Source organism: Orussus abietinus, unplaced genomic scaffold, assembly GCF_000612105.2.
Source record: "Orussus abietinus isolate OABI.00-Male unplaced genomic scaffold, Oabi_2.0 scaffold8, whole genome shotgun sequence".
Taxonomy (NCBI): Eukaryota; Metazoa; Arthropoda; class Insecta; order Hymenoptera; family Orussidae; genus Orussus; species Orussus abietinus.
Window position 1 is genome coordinate 706,693 of NW_019395997.1, and position 14,744 is coordinate 721,436.

A 14,744-nucleotide genomic window follows, 5' to 3' on the forward strand; every position below is an offset into this window, starting at 1 on the left:
TAATTGGAATCGCCATGGGGGGTCTGTATCGGGGCGCATCGATTCGATGCAATCGGCGGTGCATGCCCTTTCGATTCGACGTGAATGCATTTTCGAGCCCTTCGGTCGACGCGAAACCGCGGGCTATCCTCGATACGGCGAAAATGTCGGAGCAATTAAAAAGCAATATTTCTGTATATATATACATATAAATGTGTATTTATATATACTCGTACATTTATATCCTCCCATCGATCCTCTTCGGGCTCGGAGTTAGAGGTACACGGGGAGATAAAAAGAGAAAGAGAGAGAGAAAGAGAGAGAGAGCAGACGAGCGTTAGCGGTACAAGCCGAGATGCTGGAGAGCGAAGGACTCTCCCAGGTATTTCGTCCTAAAAAATTAAACAGGTAAGGAATTAAATGATTAAGTAATTGACCCTAAACCTACCGACGATTCGAACCTCCCTTGCCATGAACCAGAGATGGAGAACAGAATTTTAAATATTTATAACATTATTAGGAACTTCTTTCCGAGTGCATACAAAGTTATGAAAGATAGGGTTAGTGTATAGAAAAAAAAAAAAAATAGAGGAACTAAAAATACGAAAATCTGAGACAATGATCGAGAGATTCTCAAGTGACACATCCTGGGAGGGTCCTCGCCAGGACACCGCGGGGGGTGGTAGGGACCACCCTGCGACTTTTAACAAGACCCCGTCGAGGGGTCGCTTCGACTTCCGGTCCTCCTGGAAGCCGGAAGTCCGATTCTCGTTAAGGGCGGCCCTTCAGATAACGAGTTCTCCGGACGAGGAAGAGGAGGTCCTACCTTCGTCGTCGCTGGAGTAGCTGTTGTATCTGGAGACGTTGTTCGCAGACCGGCGGCCATCGGAGCTTTTGCTCCTGGGGTGGGACCGATGCCCGTCGTCGCGACGCCGGGAGTGCCGGGCCTCGGCGAGGGTCGCCTCGTGGGCGGCGAGGTCCAGGAGGGCCTGTCTCTTGTAGTAGCTGGAGAGCTCGTTCGGCCCGGAGGAACGGTGGGCGGATCCCGAGGGCTTCCTCGTCAGCGGGGACTGCAGCATCCTCTGCTTCCACTCCAGCAACCTCTTCATGGACTCCTCGCGCTGGAACAGGAAGTTAACTCGGGTTTGATTTGGTGTCAAGAGCGGCTTGTGACCGCCTGTCGAGTGGGACATGTATTCCAGGGCGACACGAGAAGTGATTGTAGTGGACGATGAGATATCCTCAAAGGGGGAAAAAATTTGGGGATGATGGTGATCATGGTAGAAAATCAGCTGATCGCTCATTTTATGATATAACATGCATTTGCTAGATGATAAGGCCACTGATTAGATCGAATAATGAAATAACCCCGAAGAGGGGGTTGGATTGTCAGGATGAGAGTGGAGGTGCGATCACTCCTCCTCGACCTCCTGAAGAAGCTTTGTCAAACGCCGGCGGGACGTGCCGGCTCCAGGGGAGAGTGCGGGCCAAAAGTCGTCCGTCAATAGACACGGTCGACGCGGTGCCGGGAGTGGCTCCGCACATCCGCATGAATCACCCGGGAGGGCCGCACCGACGTCATCGTCCCTCTCCGCTCCCGGCTGAGTCAGCGCGGACGCGTCCCTCGGGACCCGCCGCTCCCGACCTGCCCGACGCTTCGTTCCGCCAGAGGGAATCCTCGCTGCGGCTAGTTACCTCCCCCTCATCGAGGGAATGGACTCGTGTATCCTGGAATCCCGAGTTCCCTCGGGAACTGGAATTTTCGCCGAGCGCGTTTGAGGAATCACTGTACTTGGCGCGATACTCTACCGAGATTTTTGCCACGAAACTCGCTTTCCGCTCTTCGGTAACTCACCTGCTGGATCTTCCGCTCTCCGTCCCTGGCATCCTGGCTCGGAGACTGCTCGTAAGGGTTTTCTTCAGGGTCTCCCCCTGCAGGATGCCTGGTCCTTGGAAGTCGAGCAGAGGCCGACCTGGAGAATTGTTGCTGCTGGTGCTGAAGAACTTGCTCGTTCCAGCGCCTGGACCCATGTCCGCTATGATGGTACTGGCCCTGACCAACGAGTACCGCATGTCCAGGGTGTCCCATCGAAGTCCTACCATTGGTGACCTCGTAGTCTCTCTGCGCTCTTCTGGGCACGGTTCCCCCTTCCTGAAGAGGCATCTCGTAGCTCCTCTCCCTCAGCGACCTCCTCAGCACCGCCTCGTTGCTGGACATCCTGCACAGAGAGGCACAGAGCGACCCTCGCGTCGATCATAGGGACCAAGAGGAGAGGAAAGAAGATTACTCCCACGCGAAATCGACCCTAAAGAGCGACAACAGGGTCGGAAGATATCCCGCGTCTACCCCCAGGAGTCTAGAAAGAGGAACAGGAAGACTCACTCGGAGTACCTCTGCAGGGACTGCGAGAGAACCTGCTGCTGATGGCCGTGCTCTCTCAGGGACCTCTTCAGAGCAGGACAGGACCCATCCAGGCCCGGAACAATGGCAGGCTCGACGTCCCTCGTCGACGTCGTCTTCGAGGGCGTCGCGGCCCGTGAGAGGGACTGGTTCCTCTGCTGCTGATGTTGCTGGGGAGTCTGGTGCAGGTAAACCGCCGACTGGCGCATCTGGGCGGCGTACCTTGAAGAAGGTTTCCATTTCCTCCACTTCTCGACACTCGACCACTTCTCTCGGGCCATTGTTCAAAAAGGAAGAAATGCGAAAGGAAATCATAAAAAAGAAGCGCACCTCTCCTCCGAGTAGAAATAACCATCGCTGGGGGACACGTCCGAGGGGTTGACGATGTCTAGGCTGGACTTGGGTCTCTGAGGTCTCCTCTGCTGGGTGGAGAGGTCCTCGGCAAATGTGGGGACCTGCTGATGGGGTCTCCTGGTCGCCTCGTACTCCAGGAAGTCCGCACTATGGGGTCGGGGTGGTGGCTGGACCCTCACCTGCCTGGGCTGACCTGAAAGCAGATAAAAGAGACGCTCTTCAGAATCCTCTCTTGGATCCCCTTTAACATCCCCATCGGTTACCCTCCCAAATACTAAGTACCACCAAAAACCACCCTTACCATTGCTCGGAGCCGGGACGTACATCTGGGGATGTTGCTGCCCATACCCAGGAATAGGTATCGGCGCAGGTGTAGGAGCCTTGGTGTACCCAACCGGCCCAGCAGGTCGCTGATACAGCTGAGGACCTGCATACACATCCTCATAATCCCCACTAGGTCTGGAACCCCTAGGTTTAGCACTCCTCCCATAAGTATCCGGAGTCCTCCTCTCGGTGGACTGCACCTGCCCATACCCATAATTGAGTCCTGATCTATCAGTCCTCAGCGCTCCCGGCATCCTGGTGGAGGCGACATACACCGGTCCATTCCTCTCGTACTCAGCAATCGGACTTTTCGCAGCAACCCTGACATCAGGAGACACCGGGGACCGTCTATAGTCAGGGTCTGGGGATGGGGTGGAATAGTCGTTGGACCCATCGGTCAGTCTTCTGGGCTTTGGGGGCGCATTTGCATACACCGGCTGGCCGAAGTTCCTTGGCATGGGCTGCACCGTCTGCACGTTGCTGGGCCCTGCTGCCTGCTGTACCTGCTGCTGTTGGTGCACCTGTTGCTTGTACTGGTGCGGCAGGTGCTGGTGTGGATGGACCTGCAGCTGGAATTGCTGCTGGGGGGACGATGGAGGGTTCACCTGGTGCTGGTGTTGATGCTGGACCTGAACCTGATGCTGAACTTGATGTTGTCCCTGATGCTGCACCTGATGCTGAACTTGTTGTCCCTGATGCTGCACCGGATGCTGAACCTGATGCTGCACCTGAAGTTGTCCCGGATGCTGGACCTGGTGCTGCACCTGATGTTGCTGGGAGGTCCCAGCCTGTGCATACGGTTGCTGCATCCATCCATTGATCAGCGGATGAGGTTGGCCATCCTGACCGGTCCCGCTGCTCCCATTGGTGCTGAGATTTGGAAAGGACGCGGTGTTCGCGCTGTTCGGGCTGGAATTGTTGTTCGAGGCATGGCTCGGATCATCCCTGGATTGGAACCCGTGGAACCCGGAGTCGCTGTCGTCGGCACTCTGGTTCAGAATCGACGAGATGGACGACACGGAGGGTCTGGCGCTTCTCTCGCCATCCGCTGGTCCAGCGATCTCCAGGGCGACAGGTGCCTCGCCTCCACCCCTGAAGAACATCGCGAAGACCCTCGTTATCCCCTCTGATATTTACTTTCGAGATTCCCTTTCTCAAACTCGATTTTAAAAAAAAAAAACACATTTCCATTCTCAACATTAAAAAGTTACCCCAAAAAATATCCTATATACATTATTTCACATATCCCCACTCGAGTGCCCCAGAAGGTGGTGGACGGTTGGTCCAGATCCAGCATCCGATTTCGGTGTTAAGGGGGCCGAGGGGGGATTCCCTCCCACCTCCCAGGAACACGGAAAAGGCATCCACGTAACACCGAAGGGGGGCGGAAAGCTGCTTTGAGGTTTCCTAGGGTAATCTCACCCCCCAGCTCGGGGGCACCGGGACGTACCCCTCTCTGGCCGCAGCCAACTTCCGGCAGCCAACTAACGAGTTGGATAGTTACACTGAGATTACTTGCCCCCCCCCCCGGGGGGGGGCGATATTTTCGGCGTGAGCAAACGGCATAGGCCGGTGAGTTTCCCTCGTGGATCCGCAAAGCGAATTCCACCCACCCTTTGACCACCCCCTGCCGCCCTTTGACTCGTAATCCTGTCAAGTAGATGCCCCCCAACCCCCTTTATATATATCTAATATGTATATATGAACATGTATATATATTTATACCCTTTTCAGCGTTTTTCCGATAATCGTACGAAATTTATGTTCCTTGTAGATTAATATATTTTTCTGGGAATTTTTTTGTTTTCAAGATGGATTCAGGGCGATGGCTTACGGGTTCGGGTCCTGGAGGAGCGTCGCCAGGGTCAGGGCGTTCACCCACTGGTTCATTCGCTCCCGAGAGTCTGCCGCGAACAGGTACGTCCTCATGTTCGCATGTTCGGCCTTGAAGGCGAACTTCTTGGCTACCTTGTCCTCCGGGCGGCATATCGTCACCCGATAAGACGGCAGCAGGATCGAGCCCAGCAGCTTCTCCTCCTCGGGACCTGCGGGAAGACATGGCGGAAAATTAGAACGAGGGGGAAAGAATCCCATGGGGTCGTGATGGGTCTTGAACAAATTCTGAAGAAATTTAGAAAAAACACGGGAAGAGATTAGAAGACATTCTGAAGAGATTCTAAAGAAACTGTCAAAAAAATCCCGACGAAAAACTTCTCGCAAAGCCGTCGCATCTCCAAGTGCACATCTCCGAATGGAAAAGAACCGCCCCCGCGTTCCTCCACCCTCTGTCACCCCTTTTTGGATTATTCACAAGGCGAGCCCTCCTCGAGGGCCATCCTTCCCCTTCAAAGGGGGTTATACCCTGAAATATTGAAGCCCCGACAGGCGTCGCGACGCCTGGGCGGAGGAATTTCAGGGGGCACAAAGGCGGGGCATCCCCCTAAAAAAAAAAAATAGAAAAACTGGATAAAAAAATCGATGCGCCTCGAAATTAATCATTGAAACACCGAGAAAAATCTGGATAACAATTGACTTTGGGAAACGCATGTCGATATGACGCGGGAAATTGAAAATTTCGGCGTCGACGAAATCGAGAGGGCTTGTTCCCGGATTCCTGTACGGGGGTCCCCAGGGAAGGGCTTGAATTCGATTTAAGTTCAAGAGACGCAGGCAACGTTAATGGTTAAGGAGCGTGCATGGGGTGGAGGCATGTGTCGGGGGCATGGGGGTGTAAACGCGAGTAGTGACTTCGGGCACTCGGGACCGAGGGGCGCGTTAATCCCGAGGGGGGGCCGAATTAAACTCCTCGGCAAGTTTCCCCAAACTGTTTCACAGTGCAAGACCGCACCAGGACTTGAAATACGGACCGGAAGTGGAATCTGCGAGCGGCCGCGTTTCCGGCTCGTTTATATATTTATTTTACAATCAAGGCGGCCCAGAATAACCCCGAAAGCACTACACCGTCCCGAGAGCCACTCCACCCCTGCTCGAAAATCCCCTCCCCCCAAAAAAAAATATTTAAACAAATTCCCGCGATCTCCGCAATTTTTAAACAAAGCCTCCTCAACCTCTGAATTTTTTTCTCTTCTATTCGGGGCAAGCGGTAAGCGGGGGTGTAACGAAAAGTGAAACGCTTCTCCATTTCATCTCTTCTCTCGGTCACTTATCAGTTACACGCACCTCTGCACATTAATATACAGAATCTAGAAGATTTCAGAATTCCCAGCGGGCATTTTTTTCCCCCCTAAAACCGCTCGCGGAAGGGTTGAACTCACAGAGGTAAGACGTCACTCAGAGTGGGTGAGGGGTCAGGACAAGATAATGCATTTAGGGGTTGCCGGGAAAGCGGAAGTTCCGGCGCCATCTGCGGGGGTGCAATAACGCACCCCTTCCCCCCTCAGGGGGTACACGACCGGATGTACATGGGGCGGGTATCGAGATCCCGCGGGGGAGTTCGGTGATCTGTCGCGGCCCGATAAACCGGACTAACTTATCCTTATGTACTTGCACATATGTACATAAATATGGTCACATACATATACACATACATACACGTGTATATCGAAATCCGATGGCGCGACCTCCGGCAAGCGCCTCCGCGCCCGAGATACTTTTCCCCGATAAGGGCGCATCCCCCCGGGGGGAGGGACAGTGATAAGAGATAAACCTGGGGAACGTCGACTCACCCTTGTAGTAGAAGAGGCAGTACTCGGAGAGGACGAACCACCGCTTCTTCCAGAGCATGAGGCCCTCGGAGCCCTGCTTGTGCAGCCACCCCTGGAGGGCCACGGGGGCTGATAAGGGCCTCTTCGCTGCGGGGGAGCGCAACCCCTGGGGCCCGCTGCGGCGACGCACCCCCGCCGCGACGCCCCCCACGTCGCCCCCGCTCTTCCGCCTCCCGGCCGGACCTGCTCCCGCCCCCTGGACAACCTGAAACGAGATGAAACGGAGAAACGTTATTTCGAAGGGGGGAGATTAATTATCACAGGGGAGGAAATTTAACGAAACGTCGCTCTAGCGAGAGGGAATTTTCTGAGGGTGCGGATATTTATGGGAACGCTATTTCCGCGAGGGGGAATTACTCCAGGACGAGGGAATTTACGAAATCGTCAAGAATGATCTAAGGGTGCGGAAATTTCCCAGCATCGCCATGATGGTCGTCAAGGATTTTCCGAGATCTGAAGGAGACTTCGTTACCGTTGTCGGACATAATACGAGGGTGCGAGAATTCAAAAGGGGTAATTTTTGAAGCCCGGATTTCGACGGAGGTACAAGGAAACGGAGGGTGGAGCGGAGGGTAATTACAGGGGGTTGCTTTCACCCCCGGTTTCCCGTCAAAGAAAGGGGGCGAGTGACAAAGGGCGCTCTCCTCGGCTGGTCGTTCCGGTTTTTCCTTTGGATTTCACCAGAGCGACCTTTCAAATTGGATCTTCCTGACAGAGGGAAGGGGGGACGTCTGAAGGGGGCTTATCAGGGGGTGAGAGATGCACGGAGGGATGCACCCCGGACAGAGGGCTCGACCGACCCAATTACATCGGCGAGGTCCAATTAGATCCGTGTAAATACGCCTGGTGTCTGATCCCGGGGGTGGCTTTTTTCAACCCCTGGGAGGGACAATAACGCGACGAGGGGGTTGGGGTAGGGGAGCCTCCCTCTCTTAATCCAGGAGATGTGAACACTCAGGGGATGTTCTCGTTATCAGGGATGGACGCGCTGGCCGAGACCTTGGAAGACCACCCCTGTGTAAAATCACCCCGATGTAAACTCCCCTACTTTTCTGTTATTCAGTTTGCATATTGAACCCACCCCTTGCAAGCACACGTACATATGCATTCATCATGCTCTATCCTAATTACTCGACAATTCGATTATCCATTAAAAAAATGCGTACGGGGGAGGAACCGGATAATCGAGTAAACACTCCCGGTGGGGGTATCGGGGGATGAAATCCGGGGTTTCCAACCCCCGGACTAATCTCCGATGTACCGCCGAGCGAATCACGTAACTCGCACCGACACCCCAAACGGCTGGGGGGGATGCCCCCCAGGGGTAAGATCCCCAACCCGGGGCTGATACTCTCCGAGCACCGCGGTTTGCCCAGACTTCGACTACAACCCCCGAGGGGGTTGATGCCACCCAGTAAGAGCGTTTTCCCCATGACACCCCCGAATTTCCAGTTCCACCCCCGGGCGCCGAAAGTCGCCCCCAGAACTGCTCTTTACATACCGGGGGTTATTATTGGGGGTGTTATGACAGGGGTTGATATCGGCTGGCATTCCGCCCGGAATATGCACCCCTGATAAGTGACGATACCCGCGACGGCGTTCCGCGGCGGATTCCGCATTCCGCGCGGCCCTGGAATCGGTGAAACGCATTCTCGGTAGTTAAGGGGTGGTTTGGGGAGTGGAATCCAGAGAGTTAATTTTTGTTACCGCAAAAAACCCTCTCCAAGTGAAGATCGATGAGTTCACCTATGATGACCTCGTATGGTATCCCCCCCAAATCCACCCTCGATGAAACATCCCCCTCAAAAATCGATAAATCCATAAACCACCCTTAGTGCCCATTTGAAAAATCCCTAAGGCAATTTTTCTTTCAATATTTAATAAAATCCAGAAATTTCCTTCCACCCAGAAGGGTCGGTCTTCTTCCTCGGTATTAAGTAATAAGGAAGAGACTCCAGGGGGTGGGGTTGCGGTTCATCGAGGAACGTGATTCGTCGGGAGCGAACCGCTCAACCCCATTCGGAGGTGGATAAAACGGAAGGGCGCGGACGGGGCCGATAATGCAATTATGACGAAGTGAAGAGGGGGGTGGGTCCCTCCCGTCCTCAGGGGGTCGTTTCTCAGCCACCTTTCCAGGTGCCGTGGGAAAACTCGCTTCGAATCGATGCCACCCGTGACGTCACACGACATGCGCCATCAAAGCGATGACGTCACGGGGGAAGTTCCCCCTTTCGATAATTCGATAACCACCCCCTCCCCCCGGGACGCCCACTGTATTTTATTTCCTTAAATTCAATTCCGAGGTCTATACTCGTCGGCCTAAGGGACGCGCTTTCGAGTTAATTCCTTGGGGGGGCCAGGAGAACAAATGGGTGGGGCTGGGGGGGGGGACTTCCAAAGTGTCCCGGCACTTCGTTTGCAACGTCAGCTCCCGGAAGCAGCGCAAAGTCGATCCCCACCCTCGTCCCGAGTAAACCGAATTTAATCTCGGTACGACGTTTCCCCCCTTTCCCCCGAGGGAGGCAGGGGGGGAATAACCCACCCCCAAGGCTGCGAGTCGAGCGCGCCGAATTCGCCGCCGACTAATTACCGCTGGGCCTAGGTGAAGGGGTTGACGCGACGACTCGATGATCTCAGAGAGCGGTTTCCCCCAAAAGCGAGAATTTCATGAAGGAAGTCTGCGAGATATCTTCAACAGACAGATATCGGGAGATAAGGGGTGTCTTCCCCCGCAATCATCCCCCGGATCCTGAGATAAGGGCTCTGGGGATTTCTCCCCCATCCGAGAATTTCCCTGCGAAAGGGAGATTGGAGTTCGCCGAGGAGCGTTACGCGTTTCGCGAGGGCATAAAGTTGCGAAAATCTCGGGGGGTTGTCCCCCCCAAGAACGCCTCCTCCTGGGGGCCAATATGGCGCCCCATATTGGAATTCCGGGACGACTTCGAGTTCAATACTTGGCGCGGCCGCGGAGGGATTTTCGCGTTCTCCCTCACCCCCCCCCCCCTGTGAGGTGCAATTTTCCACGGGGGTGGCTCGCGAGGAGACTCGCCCCCGGAAACCTTGGATTTACCTTCCGGCTTTCCGCGGGGGATGAAAGCGCCGGTCCGACCACCCCCGGGCCCCGATGCAAAGTTAAGGACGTAATTCGACCCGACCCCCAGGTTATTACCGAGCACATTAAACATCGCGCACCCCCAGGGGGGCATCTCCCCCCGCCCCAGGTGCGGGATAAGGGAAATGCTGAGAGAGCCGTAAAAGGTGGTTTCGCGGGGCGCGTTCACGCGGATCCGCGACTCGCGGTCGGCTGCAGGGGTGGGTTTAAATATCCCCTTCCACTGCTGCCCCCCTTCCCCCCCGGCAATCTCTAGGGGATGTATCCGGGATATTCGGGCTCGCGGCTGCTTCCAGGCCGCCACCCCTGGAGATTCCAAGGTGTAAGGAAAACAACGGAATGCCTCTTTATTCACGGATCGGGGGATGGATTTTCACCGCCCCCTCCCCGCAGGGACAACACCCGTTTTCCGATTTTTCCACCCCTTCGCAGATACTCGGCTTTTTCCAGGCCGATGGAACGCACGCATTTCCCGGAATCCGTCGCGTTCCAACCCTTTCCCACCCCCTCGGTACCCGGTTTTCCTTTCCACCCCCAGGGGGTTGCGCCTCCCTTCACCCTATTTTCCGAGTTACGTCGCACGCGTCTCGGTTTTCTTTCCTGAGGAGTAAATTAAATATCGCCGGCGGGGGCGCAACACCCCCAGGGAGTCGTAGGTCGGGTAACGAGAACGGATTTCCTCGGAGGCGGGCTAGAGGGGAGGAAAGGGAACTCACACGAGACGGCCCGACAGGGAGACTCGATTATTTCAACCCCCGCCGGTCTTTCACCTCTTCGCTACCCGCGGGACCTGACTCCGCGCGGCCGCACGTCGACTTGGACTGTGGAATTCCGCGTGAACGGCGCCTCCCACGGGAAAACGGCTATGACGAAGTTTGTAGGGGATGAAGTGCTGGACAAGTTTCTCCGGGGGTGTTTTTCCATGTCGTGGCTCGTTAGCGAGAAATTAACCCCCGAAGCCCGGGCGCGAGGGGAGGTCCCGCGGGGGCTCGGTCATATTTCTCCCGGCTTCGACCCTCCGAGCGCTGGACCTCGACCGGGGGTGGTTCACCTCCGACATGGGGTTCCCGAGGGAACTGCCTCAAGAACCTCGGCACCTCTCGAGTCCTCCTAACTCATATGACCTTAACTCCATCCCTGGTTCCCGAGAAAAAAATTAATTTCTCCCGAGAAAAAAAAAAGTCCCTCGTCGCCTGGCTGTATCCCGAGGGAAGGCCCGTCACGGCGAAACTCACGGGAGCGGCCACCCCGTCGAATCGCGTCACGAAATCGTCCCGTCGAAATCGTTCCATGGAATCGTCCTTTCCCGTCATCCCGTCCTCCCCGAATCCGGCACTCGCATTCCTCAGGACCCGCTCAGCCGACTTCCGAGGAGACGTATGCCTGGCTGTAATTGAATAATGCATGCGGAAGCTCGCGTAAGCCCCCCGGTACGTGCGCCTGGAATAAGTAACCGGATTCGTTCGTTCCCGTCGATAATACCGGTTCCCGAGGGAACGCGGGACGTCCGCCGGAAGTCGGGACACATCCCTCTCCCCGAAGACGCGTTCTCGTTAGGTCGACGAAGCGTTTCCTTCGGGACGCTCCCTTGCCTTTCCCGAGGGATCGATGGGGGGGGGGGGGGCAAGACGCCCCGAATAATACCGTCGAGCCTCGGGTGCACCGGAGGCCAACGGTGTAATTTAATAGGAGGATCCATTTGTTATCCCCGGGAGCGACTTGCGCCTCGCCAGGGACTTCGGGAATCCCTCCGAGGAGTCCCCCTTCTACATATCTATGTACAGGTGTATGTACACAGGTGTACATGGGTACACGTGTACGCGATCTGCCTTTGTACACATCGGACGGTTGGACTAGGGGTGGTTCGATCGGGGTTAGGCTTGGCCGTGGGGGTGGATTCCTTCCCGAACTCCTGCAGGAATCTCAGGAAGGTTTGTTCGGGAATTTAATGGTGGTCCTTTAATAATTAATAATTATTAATCATGCTTAGGATGCGTGATTGTGCATTAGATTGGATGTGGGGGAGGAGGGTTGAGGGCAAATATACAGGTGTTCAGTGCCAATATACATTTTTACAGGTACACAGTCAGGTGTACAGTACACATACAGACACACGGTACGCCCTGGGGATGGTAGAAGAGAAGGGGGTGCCTTAAAACCGCCCTCGAACAACCCCCAATTAACCCCGATGGAGGAACACCCTCCCTGACCCGGGGGGGGGGGTGTACCACAAACGCGTTTTTCCTCAACCCCGACCTACCCTAAACCGCAAGGGTTGATCGAACGCCCCCGCTGTGGGGAAACTAGATGAAAACCCCCCTCACACAAAAACCGGATGCACCCCTTTCCCCTCGGACTTTTCCATCGGGGGAAATCCACCCCACGAAGTCTTCTTACCGAGGGGGCGGCGCCACCTGGGGGAGGGACATTAAAAGAGTGGGAATAAATAATTCAACGGTGCAGGCGGGAGGGGATGCAGGAAATTTCCCGATACTCTTCGGGAAAAGCAGCTTAATATTAATGCCGAGGCGGGACTTTATTAGAGGGGGGGTCGCCTCTCCCCCTCCCCGAGGAAACATAATATCGAACGAAGTTGCGGTACCTGTGCAAGTTCGGGTGAAGCGTCCTTACCCACCCCCGGCGGTATTACTCTCCCCCAGGAGAAATAAGGGAGAAACAGGGGGGGTGGGGGGTGTTGCCCCCAAACCCCTTCAAGATTACCCAAGAAACGCGCCGGCATCCAGGAAAGAGGAGCTCGACTCCCCCTGCCCAGAAAATTAATTTACTCCCGGATGGGAATCGGATTTCTCGTTTCTGGGATCGGGGGGTTGAAGTGGGGGGGACTGGGGAGGGGGCCTGGAAAAATTGTTATCACCAGGACCCACCCGCGGGGTCGCCTCGCGGCTTTGTTCCTGGGGAAGGGGTCCTTAGCGGGCCAAGTCAGAGGATTATGGGACTCGGCTCGCGAAACTCAAAGGGGATGCAAACAGTCGAAACGTCTGGGGGGGTCGCGATTAACGAAGGGGTGCACTGATAACGCGGGGTGGTTTTCCTCGGATTTCTCAAAACCCCGGGGAAATCCTCCCCTGTCGGCTCTCTCGCCAAAAATTGTCGCGAGTTTCAACCCCCTGTCACCGCCAGTCCCGCGCCCCCCGCCCCCCGCCCCGTTACACCCCTCCATACACGTACAATTCGATAAGTCCCGCGATGTGAAATGAGATAAAAATTGTAGCACTTCGCTTCGATTCAATACCGATTTGACGCGACGATAAGTGAGTGAGGGGGTGACAAGGAGGGGTTGCGCTGCGTGGGGGTGGTGAAGAGGTGAGTCTCGCGCCTCCACTTGTCTCGTGGGCGCGCGATTACGCGAGCACAAGGTAGTGCGCGGGGTCGGGGGGTAGTCGCCCCCGACCGCGGATCGACGTAATGGCTCCTCGAAGTGAGTGGGGGCGGATTAATCGGAGCACAACCGCGGGGGGTGGGGGGATGGGGTGGATGCACCCCGTTGCGTGTGCGTGCACTCGATCGACGACGTCGGGGGTGGCTCGTAAAACTTTCCGGCCGACTGGCGGTAATGAAGCTGTCGGTAGCACATGGGACGCCGGGGGGAGGATTCCCCCCGGGATGTGGCCCCGGCGCCACGTGTCGCGAGCGACCCCAGACCTCCCGGAATCCCGAAGGAGGCGATTTGGGGCTGGAAGGACCCTCTCTAGAGAAAGTGAAGTCAAGGCACCGGTGGGGGAGGGATTCTTATCGGGGTCGTATTTTCGGGGGAGACGCCTAGGAGGGACTTCCGATATCGAGACGACTTCGAATCGAAGGAGGTTTTATTAAAAAGTCTCCCAGAGATGCTCCCCGGGGGAGGCCCCTCCACCCCCGACCCGGCAGCCACCCCAGGAATTTCCCTCCCCCGACGTATCGCCGGGAAAACTTTTCCCGGAAGGAAAAACCACCCCGCGGGAGTTCACCCCCTTATGAACTCGGCGAACTCCAGGACCGATCCGACTTCTCATCCCCGCCTCATCCGCCGACCGCTAATGGACGTCCCTCCCGCGCCTCCCCCCGAAGATATCAAAATTATAAAAAGTCGTCTTCCCCCCCGCCCCGAAATTTCATCTCGCGGACCCGGAGACGCGCAATAACGACCGCAAGCGGCTCCGACATGTCGCGGCTATCACTTTTCCCGAGTCCCACGGGGTGCAACCCCCCCCCCCCTTAACCCCCGGGGGCAACGACACGTCGCGAATGGGGGTGAGGGGGACAGGAGGAAGGGACGGACCGAGACAAGGAGATTACGCGGCGGCCGGTCCGCGGCGGAAATGCGCACGCACACAGCCGCGAGGAGTCGTGTACGGGGGCGCGGGGGCGTATAAGCGGGCGTTAACATCCCCTTGTGCGGGGGCTGGGGGCGGGGGAGATGGAGACAGATAGAGAGACAGAGAGAAATCGAGCGAGCGCGAGTAACGCGCGGGGGCGCGCCCGTATAACGGCTTATCAAGTGATACGCGTTCACGTGTCGTTGGGCGCCCTTTATAGCGAGTCGCGTTATTGCGCGACCCGATATGGCGAGTCGCGCTATATAGCGGCTCGTTACGGCGAGTCGCGCAATGACTCGGTCGCGCTCCCCCGAAATCACCGATTTTTCCACGACTCGACTCCCCTGCCGCTGATAAAAAAAATTGACAAGGAACCACCCTATCGCTTTCAACAATTATCATACAGAACAAGGGGGTGAGGGGTAGACGACAGTTGAGGTTACTTTAGAGAAAAGGGGAAAGGCGGGGAAAGGGACCTCATTCCGTGTCCGAGCCTCTTTCTTAATCGTCGTAATCACCCCCCGTCCTCTCTT

At 56.0% G+C, this 14,744-nt stretch overlaps 2 protein-coding genes across 7 annotated transcripts in view; both read right to left on the reverse strand.

Annotated features, from left to right (window-relative positions):
* The window catches only part of LOC105699284 (serine/arginine repetitive matrix protein 2), a 56,030-nt gene extending 49,155 nt beyond the window's left edge, over positions 1–6,875 (reverse strand). For all 6 annotated transcript variants that reach the window (XR_002762364.1, XR_002762363.1, XM_023434118.1 and 3 more), the window contains exons 1-7: positions 6,745–6,875; positions 4,893–5,103; positions 3,036–4,150; positions 2,711–2,927; positions 2,363–2,602; positions 1,835–2,198; positions 806–1,100 (exon numbers count right to left, since the gene is read on the reverse strand). Coding sequence is in view for 4 of the 6 variants with exons in the window: in XM_023434118.1 (XP_023289886.1) it covers positions 806–1,100; positions 1,835–2,198; positions 2,363–2,602; positions 2,711–2,927; positions 3,036–4,150; positions 4,893–5,103; positions 6,745–6,802 (2,500 nt within the window). In the remaining 2 variants the exon portion in view is untranslated. The remainder of the gene's footprint in view (positions 1–805; positions 1,101–1,834; positions 2,199–2,362; positions 2,603–2,710; positions 2,928–3,035; positions 4,151–4,892; positions 5,104–6,744) is intronic.
* A 61-nt stretch (positions 6,876–6,936) lies between these two features.
* The window catches only part of LOC111674323, a 44,109-nt gene continuing 36,301 nt past the window's right edge, over positions 6,937–14,744 (reverse strand). Inside the window, exon 6 of the mRNA XM_023434125.1 lies at positions 6,937–6,988. The gene's annotated coding sequence lies outside the window, so the exon portion shown is untranslated. The remainder of the gene's footprint in view (positions 6,989–14,744) is intronic.